The 12733-nt window shown below is 28.8% G+C and overlaps 2 protein-coding genes across 2 annotated transcripts; one reads left to right on the top strand and one right to left on the bottom strand.

The window, feature by feature from the left end:
- Positions 1-628: 628 nt before the first annotated feature.
- LOC125871709 (vacuolar protein sorting-associated protein 55 homolog) lies at positions 629-4957 on the top strand. The gene is made up of 5 exons (XM_049552356.1): positions 629-2406; positions 2483-2534; positions 2871-2910; positions 3019-3103; positions 4573-4957. The coding sequence occupies exons 2-5, from the start codon at positions 2502-2504 to the stop codon at positions 4754-4756; spliced, it is 342 nt and encodes a 113-aa protein (XP_049408313.1). The 5' UTR covers positions 629-2406; positions 2483-2501; the 3' UTR covers positions 4757-4957.
- A 2221-nt stretch (positions 4958-7178) lies between these two features.
- LOC125871009 (NAC domain-containing protein 90-like) lies at positions 7179-12369 on the bottom strand. The gene is made up of 3 exons (XM_049551585.1): positions 12174-12369; positions 10445-10749; positions 7179-7646 (listed from the first exon to the last, which is right to left on the bottom strand). The coding sequence occupies exons 1-3, from the start codon at positions 12352-12354 to the stop codon at positions 7341-7343; spliced, it is 792 nt and encodes a 263-aa protein (XP_049407542.1). The 5' UTR covers positions 12355-12369; the 3' UTR covers positions 7179-7340.
- Between the last annotated feature and the right edge of the window lie 364 nt (positions 12370-12733).

The following is a 12733-nucleotide window of genomic DNA, read 5'->3' as shown; positions in this document are numbered from 1 at the left end:
TTTTCATACACTTTGATTTGTTGCACCTTAAGCCGAGGATCTTTCGAAAATAGTTTTTCTATCTCCATGAGGTAGGGCTACTCTTTACGAATTATACTTATGAGATTTCACTAGATATGTTGTTGTTGAGCACAATTAGGTATTTATGATGACTATTGAATTAAATATCGATAAAGTATTCTCGTGATATTCCAAACGGACATGTATCTGTCACGAACAAATTAATTTCATTGTCTGATTCAATTTTTGACACTGCAGTTTCTAAAATTTAATAAGACTTTTGTGGTTTTCTTTTGTTCTTTTTTTTTTTATCTTCTTCACACTAGAGCTTGTTAAAAAAATGATAAAGGCTAAAAGTGCTCGTTGTTTATAATTTTTAAAAATAAATTGATCAAAATATATTTAAGGTATTAATTTAAATCTATCCTTATATAAGAATATATACCATTTTTATCATTTTCTTGAGCAATATACATCACACTACTAAAGAAAAACTACATTTGGGGCCTTAAAAGTTTTTTTTTCCAAACATTAAAGCACAAAACAACAAAATAACAAAATATGGGGGAATCTCCTACATTAATACTATTTACAGGGTCCTTATAGAAAATATATCCAAATTTACAAAAGCCCAAATTTTGAGTGCTTTATTTCAATTGTTTCAGTTTCAAGAATCAGACTTTGGATCAGCAGATCAAAAACAATTTTTTCTTCCTATTTTGCCCCTTCAAAATTAACCATAAATGGCGATGACCATTGAAGGTACAATCTTTTTGCTACTATAGTTTCAGTTTTGAATTAGCAATAAACCGTTTTTAACTTTTTTGTTAAATTTTTCTTTTTTTAGTTATATTATTTAGTGCTTGTTTTTTTTGTAGTTGTTTTGTATCATAAGTTTGAGGTTTAAGGTAGTTGATTTTTAGATTATGGTTGGTGGGGTTCTTTGTTGGATGAATAGAAATGACCTAATTTTACTACAGCTGAAATAATTTTGATTAAACATTAAGCTCCTGTTTGGCAATAGATTTTGAAGTTGAAACTTGAAATATGTGTGTTTAAAGATGTGATTTTTGGAATTTGAAGTCGTATTTGGACGTGCATTTTAGTTGAAAAAGATTGAATTTTTGTTAGTGGAAGTACCAAAAACTGGTTTGAGTTGTTTTTGTGAACTTGAAAATATTTGAAGATCAGATTTTGAAAGTCTGATCAAATTTTATGGCCAAACGCTAGCTTATGCTTATAGTTCAAAAAAGTTCGCATCTTTTGATTTCGCTTTTTGCTGGAACTAGAATTCTTGATTCATCCATGACCCAGTTTTAGTTTTTTGAGTTCTGTAATAATTTTACTACAGCCGAAATACTTCTGATTAACATTTAGGGTTATGGTTCAAACAAGTTTTACATTTTTCATATTTAATCTTAGCTTTTGGCTGGCAATAGAGTTCTTAAAAAATCTTTAATTCTGGGTTCCAGTGGAGCTTATGATATGTCTTATCATTTTCCTTTTCACCCAAGCTTGATTCTTGAGTTAAAAATAATAATGACAATCGAGGCTTGATTCTTGAGTTCAAATAAAAAATCAGTTTGCACTAGAATTTGAGCAAGTTGCATTGTATTATCAATAAGAATTGAACTGCAGAAAGTTCACATAGATCCAAACACCATTTAAGCGGATGTAGAATGGACTGGCATTCTCATTTTGGCCATCCGATTGCGGATGGTAAGCTGACCTATGGTGCAATTCAACTTTCCAGTGTTGCTTTAGTAGATAAGTTATTGGCTGTGTCTAAACACATGGAAGCAATGGAGAACTCGCAAAATGTGTCAGGTTTTATGGGAGCAATACATCTTGGAGATATCATCCAAACTTTGTATTCAATTCGCTTTTGAAATTATACTAAGAATTTTTGATAAGGGGATTGTAGTTTAATATTTCATCCTCTGGTGCGTGGTGACTGCTTCTGCCATCTGTAAGTACAACCAGCTGCGGCTGTGGATCGTGGACTATGACTGCCTCTTACTCTGACTTCTAATGAAACAGTGATACTCATTTGTAATTAATCACAAGCCTACTTGTTAATCAATAAAACTCTGATAATTTTCGAACTGATCAGTTTACTGAATTTACTGTTCATGAAGCTACTAAGGTTGGGTCTATCTGGCTAGACTGGGGTGAATAGAGTGGGGCATTGCTTTATTTACTTGATGTTTCTCTTTGAGTTTTCTATTTACAAAAATGATGGTATCACCAAAACAATTAATTTGATCATATTTCTTATTCCATGTATCTTGTTAACTTTTAAATTGTCGAATATCATTATGTTCATACAATTACTAACTTGATTTTTTCTGGTTCTCTGCATCATCTTTATGGTTCATTTGCTGGTTTTCACTTCTTGGATAAAGTGTAAGTGGATTCAACTAATCGTTGCCTTTGGTCTGTATTTCTGGTAGACTGTGTTCTGATATAATGTCTTATTCAGGCTTGCGGGGCTTGCCTTCATGTTCTCTTCCAGCATCTTGTTACAGATTCTGGTAGGTCTTATAAATGTTTTCCTCGTGATGAGTGTGTGTGTACCCCTGTATTTCCAAGGGTTGTGCAAGTACAAATGAGTTTAGTGTATTTGCTTGTGTAGAAATAAGTTCAATTAAGGTTCTCTACTTTCTCATTACCCCTTGTATTCCAACAATCTACCCCCACCATGCATTACCATAACATGTGTGTAATATATATGTGTGTTGTAAGTAAACAAGAGGATCATTCTGTTTGCTTTTTGTGCATCTAATCTGTTTTTTTAAAGGAAACAGTGTCTTTTGTCTTTATCCAAAGAGTTAATTGTAATGCTTTTGCTTCAATATTGTTTCTTGTAGGCTTGTGCTTTATACAATAACTGGTGGCCAATGTTATCAGGTTTGTGAAAGAAATGAGATCTACGTATTGGCTTATTACTCATTTCTTTCTTAAGCAGAGTAAGACTCTATCTGTTGGCTAACTAAGAAGATCACTTGGTTTTGACAGCTCTTATGTATGTTGTGGTTCCCATGCCATGCTTATTCTTTGGCGGTGGATCCACACAATTCCTAATAAGTCGAGATGGCGGGGGGTAAGATACTTTTCTCTCATGAATTTTCTTGCATACTGCTGTAAAACGTGCTTTCTTTTCTTATGAAAACTGAGGATAAACTGTGTCTTTTGTGATGTCGAATAAACGGGGCACATGTGAAGTATGTTGTCTGATAAAAGATGATCTTGCTGCACCCACTAACATGGATGTGAAAATCGGGGTTCATCCCTTGCTTTTTTAATGATTAAAAACTACATAATACAAACTCTTTATATAGTGTGCTACTGTGATTCAGTTTGGACTTTGGAGTGCTTTGAAATAAAAGTCATATATAACTTATATACCAGAAGTTGAGGTTAGACTTGTAAGAATTCAGGAATGTAACTATGTTTTAAAAAGTTGCTTTAAGAAGAACGGAAGGATCGGTTGTGTTTCTTTTATTCACGATGCTCTAATAGCCTGTTTGACAAAGCTTCTAGTAAGCCAAAAGTACTTCTCCCTCCGTCCCATTTTATGTGGCACCCTTTCCTTTTTAGTCTGTCCCAAAAAGAATGTCACATTACTATAATTAGAAACAATTTAACTTTAAAATATCCCTTTTACTCTTAATGATTTTCAACCACACAAATGTCTAAGGATTGTTTTAGACCTTAAGTTTCAAAAGTCTTTTTTTTCTTAAACACCATACCAAGTCAAATGGTTCCGCATAAAATGAGACGGAGGAAGTACTATTTTTTTTAGTTATGCCATCACCAAGGATCATGGGTCCTTGATGTGGGGATTAGGCTTGAGCCCTACCATGTCTATTCATATGCAGAAAGTTACATAATTAGAGGGGCACATGGACCAAGGCCTCTAATATGGAAATTACATCAAGCTCAAAAACCTATAGTCCTACTCAATGCCCTTTTGTTCAAAGATGAGGGCAACTTTAAGTAACCAAAAAATTACATTAATCATTTCTCCTCCTCAGAGAAGGGAATTTTCATTTATGTCTAGTGAATTAAGCCTTTAACCTCTCTAGGAAGATGTCGTGAAGTATAAAAGGTTTCAATTCCACTCGATGAAGCCATTTTAGCAACAAAAAAAAAACTGCCACCTGCCACTAGATGAAGCCGGAAGTACTTATTTAAGAGATTTGGCATTTGAACAAGATTTTAGGAAAAAGGCAAGTGTTTTTGAGTAGTACCAGGAGTTGTTGCTGAAAAACGTAGTGTTTGGAATTTTGGCCAAACACAAATTGTTGCTCTAATATTAACAAAAGTGTTTTCCAAACTGAATTGCTTCTCTCTGAAGTATTTTTTCGAAAATGCACTTCTGACAAAGAACACTTTACAAAATGACGATTTTGAAAGTTTGGTCAAACAAGATATATGTCGCGAGTATCTATGATTTGATGTTTTACTTTATGAAAACCTCCTCCTTTCTTGTTGCTTTCTCGTCTTTTGTTGTGTACTTCTCACGAAATTGTTCTCATTTTAGGCCTTTTCGTTTTTTCATCTTTGCAGCTGGATGGATGCTGCTAAATTCTTAACAGGGGCATCAGCTGTGGGAAGCATAGCCATCCCCATTATTCTCAGACATGCAGATCTTATCCAGACAGGTGCAATGTTCATCGAATTCGTGTCATTCTTCATATTTGTCTGCACAGTCATGTGTTATCATCGTGCCAGTCTTGATGACGAGTGGTGATATAAAAATCGAGGCATTGTGCTTTAAGTTCCTCGACTGTAATTACGTTGCCTGGTTCTAACAAACAAGAAAAAAAAATGCAAACAAAAGGTAGCTGAGAAGAAACCAATGCTAGAAATGAAACTAGAAATTTGATTTACCAATGTGTATAACTTTGTCAAATGTCACGTTTATAATTTCTTGATGTGAGAGTTGTTTTCTCGAAGTTTGAACATTTTGTTATGGAACAAAGATCATATTTTTAGTTACTATTTGCATAGATAGTTGCTAATAGATCATAAATACTCAATTCTGAGGATGCTTCTTCTTGAACTTGTGCCTTTTTTTTTTCGATTTTTCACCCGGTGTCTGGAGCATCGACTAAATTCAGCTCGCACATTGCAGCAGCCCCGATTAAATTTGGATCGCGTAGGCTCATTGTGGGGTGATGCTCCCAACAAGATTTTCTTCATATCCAAGGCTCGAACACGAGACCTCTAGTTAAGAGTGAAGCAGTCCCACATTGCACCACAATTCATGTTGCTCTTCTACTTATTTGAATCATAATTGGTGCATTTTCAAAAGCCTATTTTTAGTTGAATTAAAAAAAATTACTAGTTGTTGTTGCATATTAATATGATCTTAGAATTTTAGTTTGAATCATGGACTGTTCTAAGATTACTAAAAACTCCTTTATCTGTTGTATATAAAAGTATACTTTAAGCCTTAGAATTATGGAGTAAAATTAGCAAAAGAAATGAAATAATAATCTATGGTGTATTTTTTTCAACTTTATTTTTATATTTGGTTGGTTAAAATATTTTGAAAAATAAATAAATTTCTGAAAAATAAAGAAAATGATTTCACTTGTGAAAATAAGTTTTATAAATAACATTCCGAGTTTCTAGTGTTTGCAAACTTATTAAACACTAAATAATAAGTAAAGAACTGGAAACACCGCAATCCAAAAAAATAAATTAAATTATAAAGGCTCTATTAACTACAATAGAACGAATCCAGTATAAATGTATATTATCATAAATAAGATCTGAAGAGAATAGAATGCTTACGGACCTTTCATGAGCTAAAAATATTATTTCGGGTAAATTCTTGACTGAAAAAATGTAATCAAAGCAAGAGCTTTATTAACTACAGAAAAAGAAATTTCTAAGATTTTCAGTATTTCTATTCTTGTCCTTTGGTTTACTTGCAAAAAAAATTCTAGTCAAATTGCACAAAGTTTTCTAGTCAATATATCAGTTTTGTCTGTTCATAAAATCCCCAAAAAATAATGTACAAAGACAATAATCCTTAGATAAAAAACAAAAATCTTGCATTGAAAAAATATAAACATGTTTGTGTATACATAGACATAGATAAATCTACTTTTACTATACTATATAATTAGACAAAAAAATTGTTTCCTATATATTGACTTTTCTTGCCATCTTGGTGTGATTACTTTTTTATATTTTAACATATTCTGGTGAAAAAGTTAATTATATCGATCACTTTCTGATATATGTGTGGTGAAAGATAGTTAACAGGTTGAAATTAATTATGGAGCTCACACACTTGATGTGAATATTATAATTATATACAAAAAATTTAATCATATATAGTGGTTTTAGAAGTTTTAAAAAGTCTAAACATGACAAATACATGACTAAATAATTGTGTAAATTATATTTGGAATATTATTCAGTCAAGAAAACTTATATTGGGGTCCTATGAATTATGAAAAGACAAAAAAATCAAAAACCTTAGATATATTATTGGACCCATGCTCTTCCAATTTTTTATGTAAAGATACTGAAAATTTCAACAATTATAAATAGTAGTCATATTTATATAAATATTGTAGAGTGAATTATGAGAAAGTGAGATTAGTGTTTTGAAAAATAAAAAAGTTTGTTGAAGGAAGATGTTCTTTTTTATGGAGCTTTCGATATGACAATTTATTTAATGTTTGTTTGAATAGACATACGATATTGTCGTGTTGTTGTATATTTACTTATTGAGGAGATAAGTCGAGAGGATTACTATTGGATCAGTGAAGATTTAGCTGCAGCTGATTAAATTTCCTCAAAGAGACTGCTGAGATATTGATCACACCTTTTTAAAATATAATTGTATGTTTACCAACACATGACAATGACGATATATGGAAAGATGGAGATATAAACATGAAAAACATATACTCTATTTTCACGACCATTCCTCTCTTTAGGCAATTCTCTCTTATAAAAATAATTCGATTGATTTGACTTACGATCCATAAAAAATGACCAATTTAATTAAGACATTCAAAGCGTACAAAAGAGAATATATATAACATTAGAGTACATACTCCAATTATTATTTCCAATAAATTAAAATCCAAAAGAATGTCATCATAGTTCACTCAAAGTATTTCCAACAACATTAGTAGATTTATTGAAACTTAGCTCTCTTAATTATTACAAAAGAGTACAATTTAATTTCTAAACTTTTGAGATCTAAGAATTGATGGATATATTTTGAGTTATTTAACCCTATTAGATAATCCATCAAGTCATTATACATATAAAATCATAATTAATCCTATCTAAATAACATTAATTTTTTAAATAAAATTCCAGTCCTCAAAATCCCATAATGGGGTTTCAGACAAATCACTGTAGTTTCCCATTGGCTGTATTATTTCTCTTGATGATGAACTTGTTCCAATATTATTATTATTATTATTACTATTATTATTATTATTATTATTATTATTATTATCATCATCATTATTATTATTATTATTATTATTATTAATTAGTGGTTGATTAGGGGGTAATAATAATCCAGAACCAGCTGGCCTTCTATCAAATGCCCTAACACATTTTGATTTCTTGTAAACTCTGCACAAGCTAAATTCATGTTGTAACTGCATAAAATTAAAAAAAAAAGTTATATATATGTATCGATAATGTAAATCAAACACAATATAAATTTTATTTCAGATTTAATCATAGCTATACTAAAGAAATCAACTCATAAGGTTATATGTATCGATTTCAAAAGGTTTTTACATCATTAGGTCATTTAATAGGTAATTTACAAGTAAATTTCTTGATAAAGGTGATTCACATGTTAATATTCACTAATATTGATTTATTTATTTATTTGTAAATTGTAATGTAATGTATATTATGTGTATAACTTAAATTCAAAACTTAAAAAAAAAAATATTATATGATTTGCCTGTGCAACAAATATGTACGTGATAAGTTAGGTCACTTATAAAATAATTATACATAAATTTCTAGAACAAGAACTAATAGGTAACTCGATAAAAATAATAAATTAATTACTATAATAAAACTACACTGATCATATATATAAAAAATTTACATTGTCAATATATATACGTTTATTTAAACATAAAAAGGTGAAAAGAATTTGTCACTTCGTACGTTATATATCTGAAAGTTTTTATTATTAATGGAGCACGATGGTGTCTCTCTCAAGAAAAAGACAATGTTATCTAATCATGACATTTTTTTCATAAATTTTGTAAAAAACTTTACACAACAAAAGGAGGTATTCGTTTGACTCATGGATTAAGTTATTTCGAAATTATAATTTTTATATTAATTTATTTCACTTGAAAGATAGAATAAAATAATATCAAGTTTGATAGAATAAGGTGAGACATGCATAAATCAAAAATTTATATTTTATTTGTTTGAGGGTATAAGATAAATTTATGTTTTTAACCAAATAAATATAAATTTAATTTTAAACTTAATTATAAAATATTTTTTCATTGCATCCCATGAACCAAACGATCCACATAACTTTCCAAGTAAATCCATACTTCAAAAATATATAAATTTGGGGGTAATTAACAATCAAACAATAATCATAAATTTTAAAATATTAAGTTAAAAAAACATGCGTGTATATATTTCATGTGTGGTGAACAAAAATAATTTTATTAGTTAATATAATGTATTGTCTTTATCATATACTCAATAAATAGTGGAAAAGCAAAAGAAGATAATCATGAAGAAGCATATGCCAAACACTAGATGATATCTACTTAAAAACAAGCAAATAATCCAATGCTAATTCTTTCTTTTTTTTCAATACAAGTTGACAATATATTCAAACTATAAATAATTTTCCTAGGGGCCCATGTATTGTACTTGTTGAATATAAACTTAAATAAATAATTTTTAAATAACCTAAATATTTAAATAAGATTATCACGGATTTTTATTTGTTATCACGCATTTAATTTCATACCAAAACAAATAAAAATCCTCATATTAAACCTTACCGCCACTATTTATCAAAAATAATAATTAATTCACGTGTTTGACCAAGGAAAAAAAAAACAATCAGGCCCCATGTACATAAGCAAAGGTGTATCGAAAATAAAATACTTTTTTTGGTCTGAATTAAAAATCATTATGACAAACTTAAATTGTAAACATCGTTGCTAATTCATCACTAAATTGCTTCTAGTTAAAAAAAATAATTTAGTAATCCATGGATGTATGGAAGTAATAACAAATTTATTATTTAGCTATAAAATTTATCTAATATCACTAATTCTTATTATTTTAGTAATGAAATATCATACAAAAAAATAATTTAGTTTAGACTCTCTATTTTATTGTTAACGATGTGATTTATAGCTATATATAAATATGTATATTTTAGATATAATTTTTGAAAGTTGCCTTTCCTAAAAAATATCATCATATGCTTCTGTATCTGTATAAAGAAATGATTAATGAAGTACAACATTTTTTATTATGCCTTATTGTCAGAACCAACAAACCAAATTTTCTGAAGAATTCACTGGTTTAACACATGTAGAAGTTTCAATTACAAAAATAAAAAAAATAAAAATATTACTGTTATATAGAAGAGCTACAAGCAGACAATTGTTCATCGACGTATTTGTTTTTATTTGAAGGTATTTTTGAAAATTAGTAGTTTCTACGTTTTAATTTATATGTATTATTTTTTTGTTTAGCTTGTTATATATTTGAAAATTACGTATAAATATTATAAATTATAATAATTAAAAAAATTTAAAGAACACATAAAAAAATTATGAGTACTTTTAAAGTTCTACCGATGTCGCATAAAATTAGGACAGATTGAAAGGAGTAACATATATTATTTGATATTATAGTACTTTTTTACGTAATATCATATTGAAATATATAACTATTTAGAGGTAGATTCACGATTTAAAATTTATAATTCTTTCAATGATAATACTATAATAATAATAATAATAATTGAGTTCACTATGAACAATAACATATAGGGACCTCTAGATCTGCCTCTATCATTTCATCTAAAAGCTTTTCATTAATAATTATGTTTCAACAACATAACTAGTTTTGCTTATTATGAACAACTATTATAGTTATTATATATCTTTTTGGTGACGTGATGATATAAAAATTCAATGTGTTGAGTTTTTTTTTCACCTGATTTTTGGTATCTATATTGATGCTTTGATTAATTTAAATTCACGTTGTGTAAGAGGAAGAACTTATTCCGACAATTTTATTTTTTTACCTAGAGCTCAGATACAAAAAGGATGAATAGATCTTACCCATCCCACCAGAATCCTATTGGTATATTAAAGTTAAAAGTCATGATATAAAAACCTAGAAGTACTAGTACAACTAATATTTTTAGGGTTGCAAAACTAACCTTTAAATTTGTGATGTGATTATTGGTTAGTGAAGGTTCTCCATGAGTACTAGCTTTATACTCATTCATCTTCCATTGTGTTTTCTTCCCATTTGGAGCTCTTCCTTTATAGAAAACCATTGTTCTTTTGCCTCCAATAATTCTATTATTGTTTGATGAATATACAAAACCAGGAGTACCAGTAGCTTTCCAATATCCTTGTGTTGTAAGTCTAGTCGGTCTTCCTCCTCTTGCTTCCCTATCTTGAATTGGAATGAAGAAAAACCATTGCTCAGTGTCATGTTTAATCACTTCTCCTGCCATTTCTGGTTCATTTTCAAGAATCACATGTTTAGAAAAACAAGTGTTAAATAACAATTCTATGAACTACAACGTTAACAATAACATATTCGGTGTAATCCTATAGGTGGCGTTTAGGAAAGATGGTGTGTATACGTAGTTTTACTCCTACCTTGTGAAGGTAGGGAAATTGTTTCTGAAAGATCCTCGAGTCAAGGAGAGCATAACAAAACCAAGTATGTAAAGCAAATAAAGAACAATTATATGAACGACGACAACAAAAACAACAATAACATATTCGGTTTAAGCCTACAAGTGAGGTCTGAGGAGGATCGATGATGTGTACAAAATCTTATACACCTATTTCGTGGAGGTAGAGATATTGTTTTCGATAGACCCTCAACTCAAGTAAAGCTTGACAAAAATCAAATATGTATATCAAATACAATACAATTCTATAAACTGACAGTATAAAAAGATTCACACTACAGACATCGACGAATTCAAGATTTTCGTCAAGAAGATTCAAAATATACAAAAGAAAAAAAAAAAAAAAAAAAAAGCAAACTCACAAAAATTTTACAATACCTAAAAGATATTATATAATTACATGTAGTGTTATTAATTAATAACTAAGACTACTAATTATTGAAGATAAAATTAAGTGAATAAAAATGTGCTTCCTCTCCTAGATTAAATTTAGATTAAATGATTGCATACTTCAACATTAACCTAAAAAATCAATTTATAACATTTTATAATAGATCAGGAAACACTAATATTGTAAAAAATATTTAGGTTAGAATGTTAAATCTTATTTTTTTTTTAAAAAAGGTTTATCAATCATCCTATCAAGTATATTGGTGCATATACTAAACACACAAAATCTAAATTGTTCTTTATGTCTAGTTATGATTTGAATTATTAGATTCTTTTAGTTTCAATTTGATTCTGGATATCTATTGAAAGAATCAAATCAATGAAGAAAGGACTTAAAAGTTACATAAAATGAAGATTAAGTAACAAATAATTGATCTTTTTTACAGCAATAAAATGCTTGATTTAATAATTAAACCATAATATAACAAAAATTGAAGAAAAGGCTAACTTAAACTTGAATGGTTTAATTTTCATTTTATTAGAGAGAATTAAAGTCATTTCTCAAAAGAATTACTTAAAATAATTTCACTCAAAAATATCGTCCGATCTTCAAAAATATTATGAAATCATTAAGAAAAAACATTTGAATCACCAAATTTTATTAGGGCTAAAACTTTCTCTCAACATATGACAAAGAAATTAATTACAAACATAGCGAATTGGAACTTAATTACAAAACAAAATTTAATATATATTGTATGATATATCTATCTAGGTTTTCAAAAACATAAAATCATGCACAAACAATAAAAAAATTACCAAAAATAAAATAAGATGTATATATGCAAACCTGGAAGTTCAGATGGATTATGATGATAAATATTAACAACTGGTATAACACGTTGAATATCATTTCTTTTTCCATCAAGCTTATTTCTTAAATAAAATTCCACCAATTCTTCTTCTGTTGGATAAAATCTATATCCTGGTGGTAACACATTATTATTATTATCATACATATTATTCTCCATTTTTCCAATAAAAAAAATATATTTTTATGTATATATAGAATTTCTCTCTATTTTTTTTTTCTTAACTCAATAATATTGAAATTCTCACTCACTTATTAATTTTGTGCATGTCAAGGTTTGTTCTAGCTTAGTATTTATAGAGTAAAAATGTGAGAAAAAAATATTATTATTTTTTTTGGAGGGGGTGGGTGGGGGGGGGTGGATAGGAAAGGAGTGAATAATAAAACGAGTAAGATAAGGAAAAAAGACAGAAATTTCAACGGCGCGTGAACGTACAAGAGGAAACTTTAATACATTTTCCTTCTTTCAAGAGTCGTACTTTGTGTATTGAGTAGTTGTACATTCATTTTTTAAAGAAATATGTGGAATTAGTCAAGTA

The sequence above is a fragment of the Solanum stenotomum genome, chromosome 7, assembly GCF_019186545.1.
Source record: "Solanum stenotomum isolate F172 chromosome 7, ASM1918654v1, whole genome shotgun sequence".
NCBI lineage: Eukaryota > Viridiplantae > Streptophyta > Magnoliopsida > Solanales > Solanaceae > Solanum > Solanum stenotomum.
This window is presented reverse-complemented; position numbering and strand designations above follow the sequence as displayed.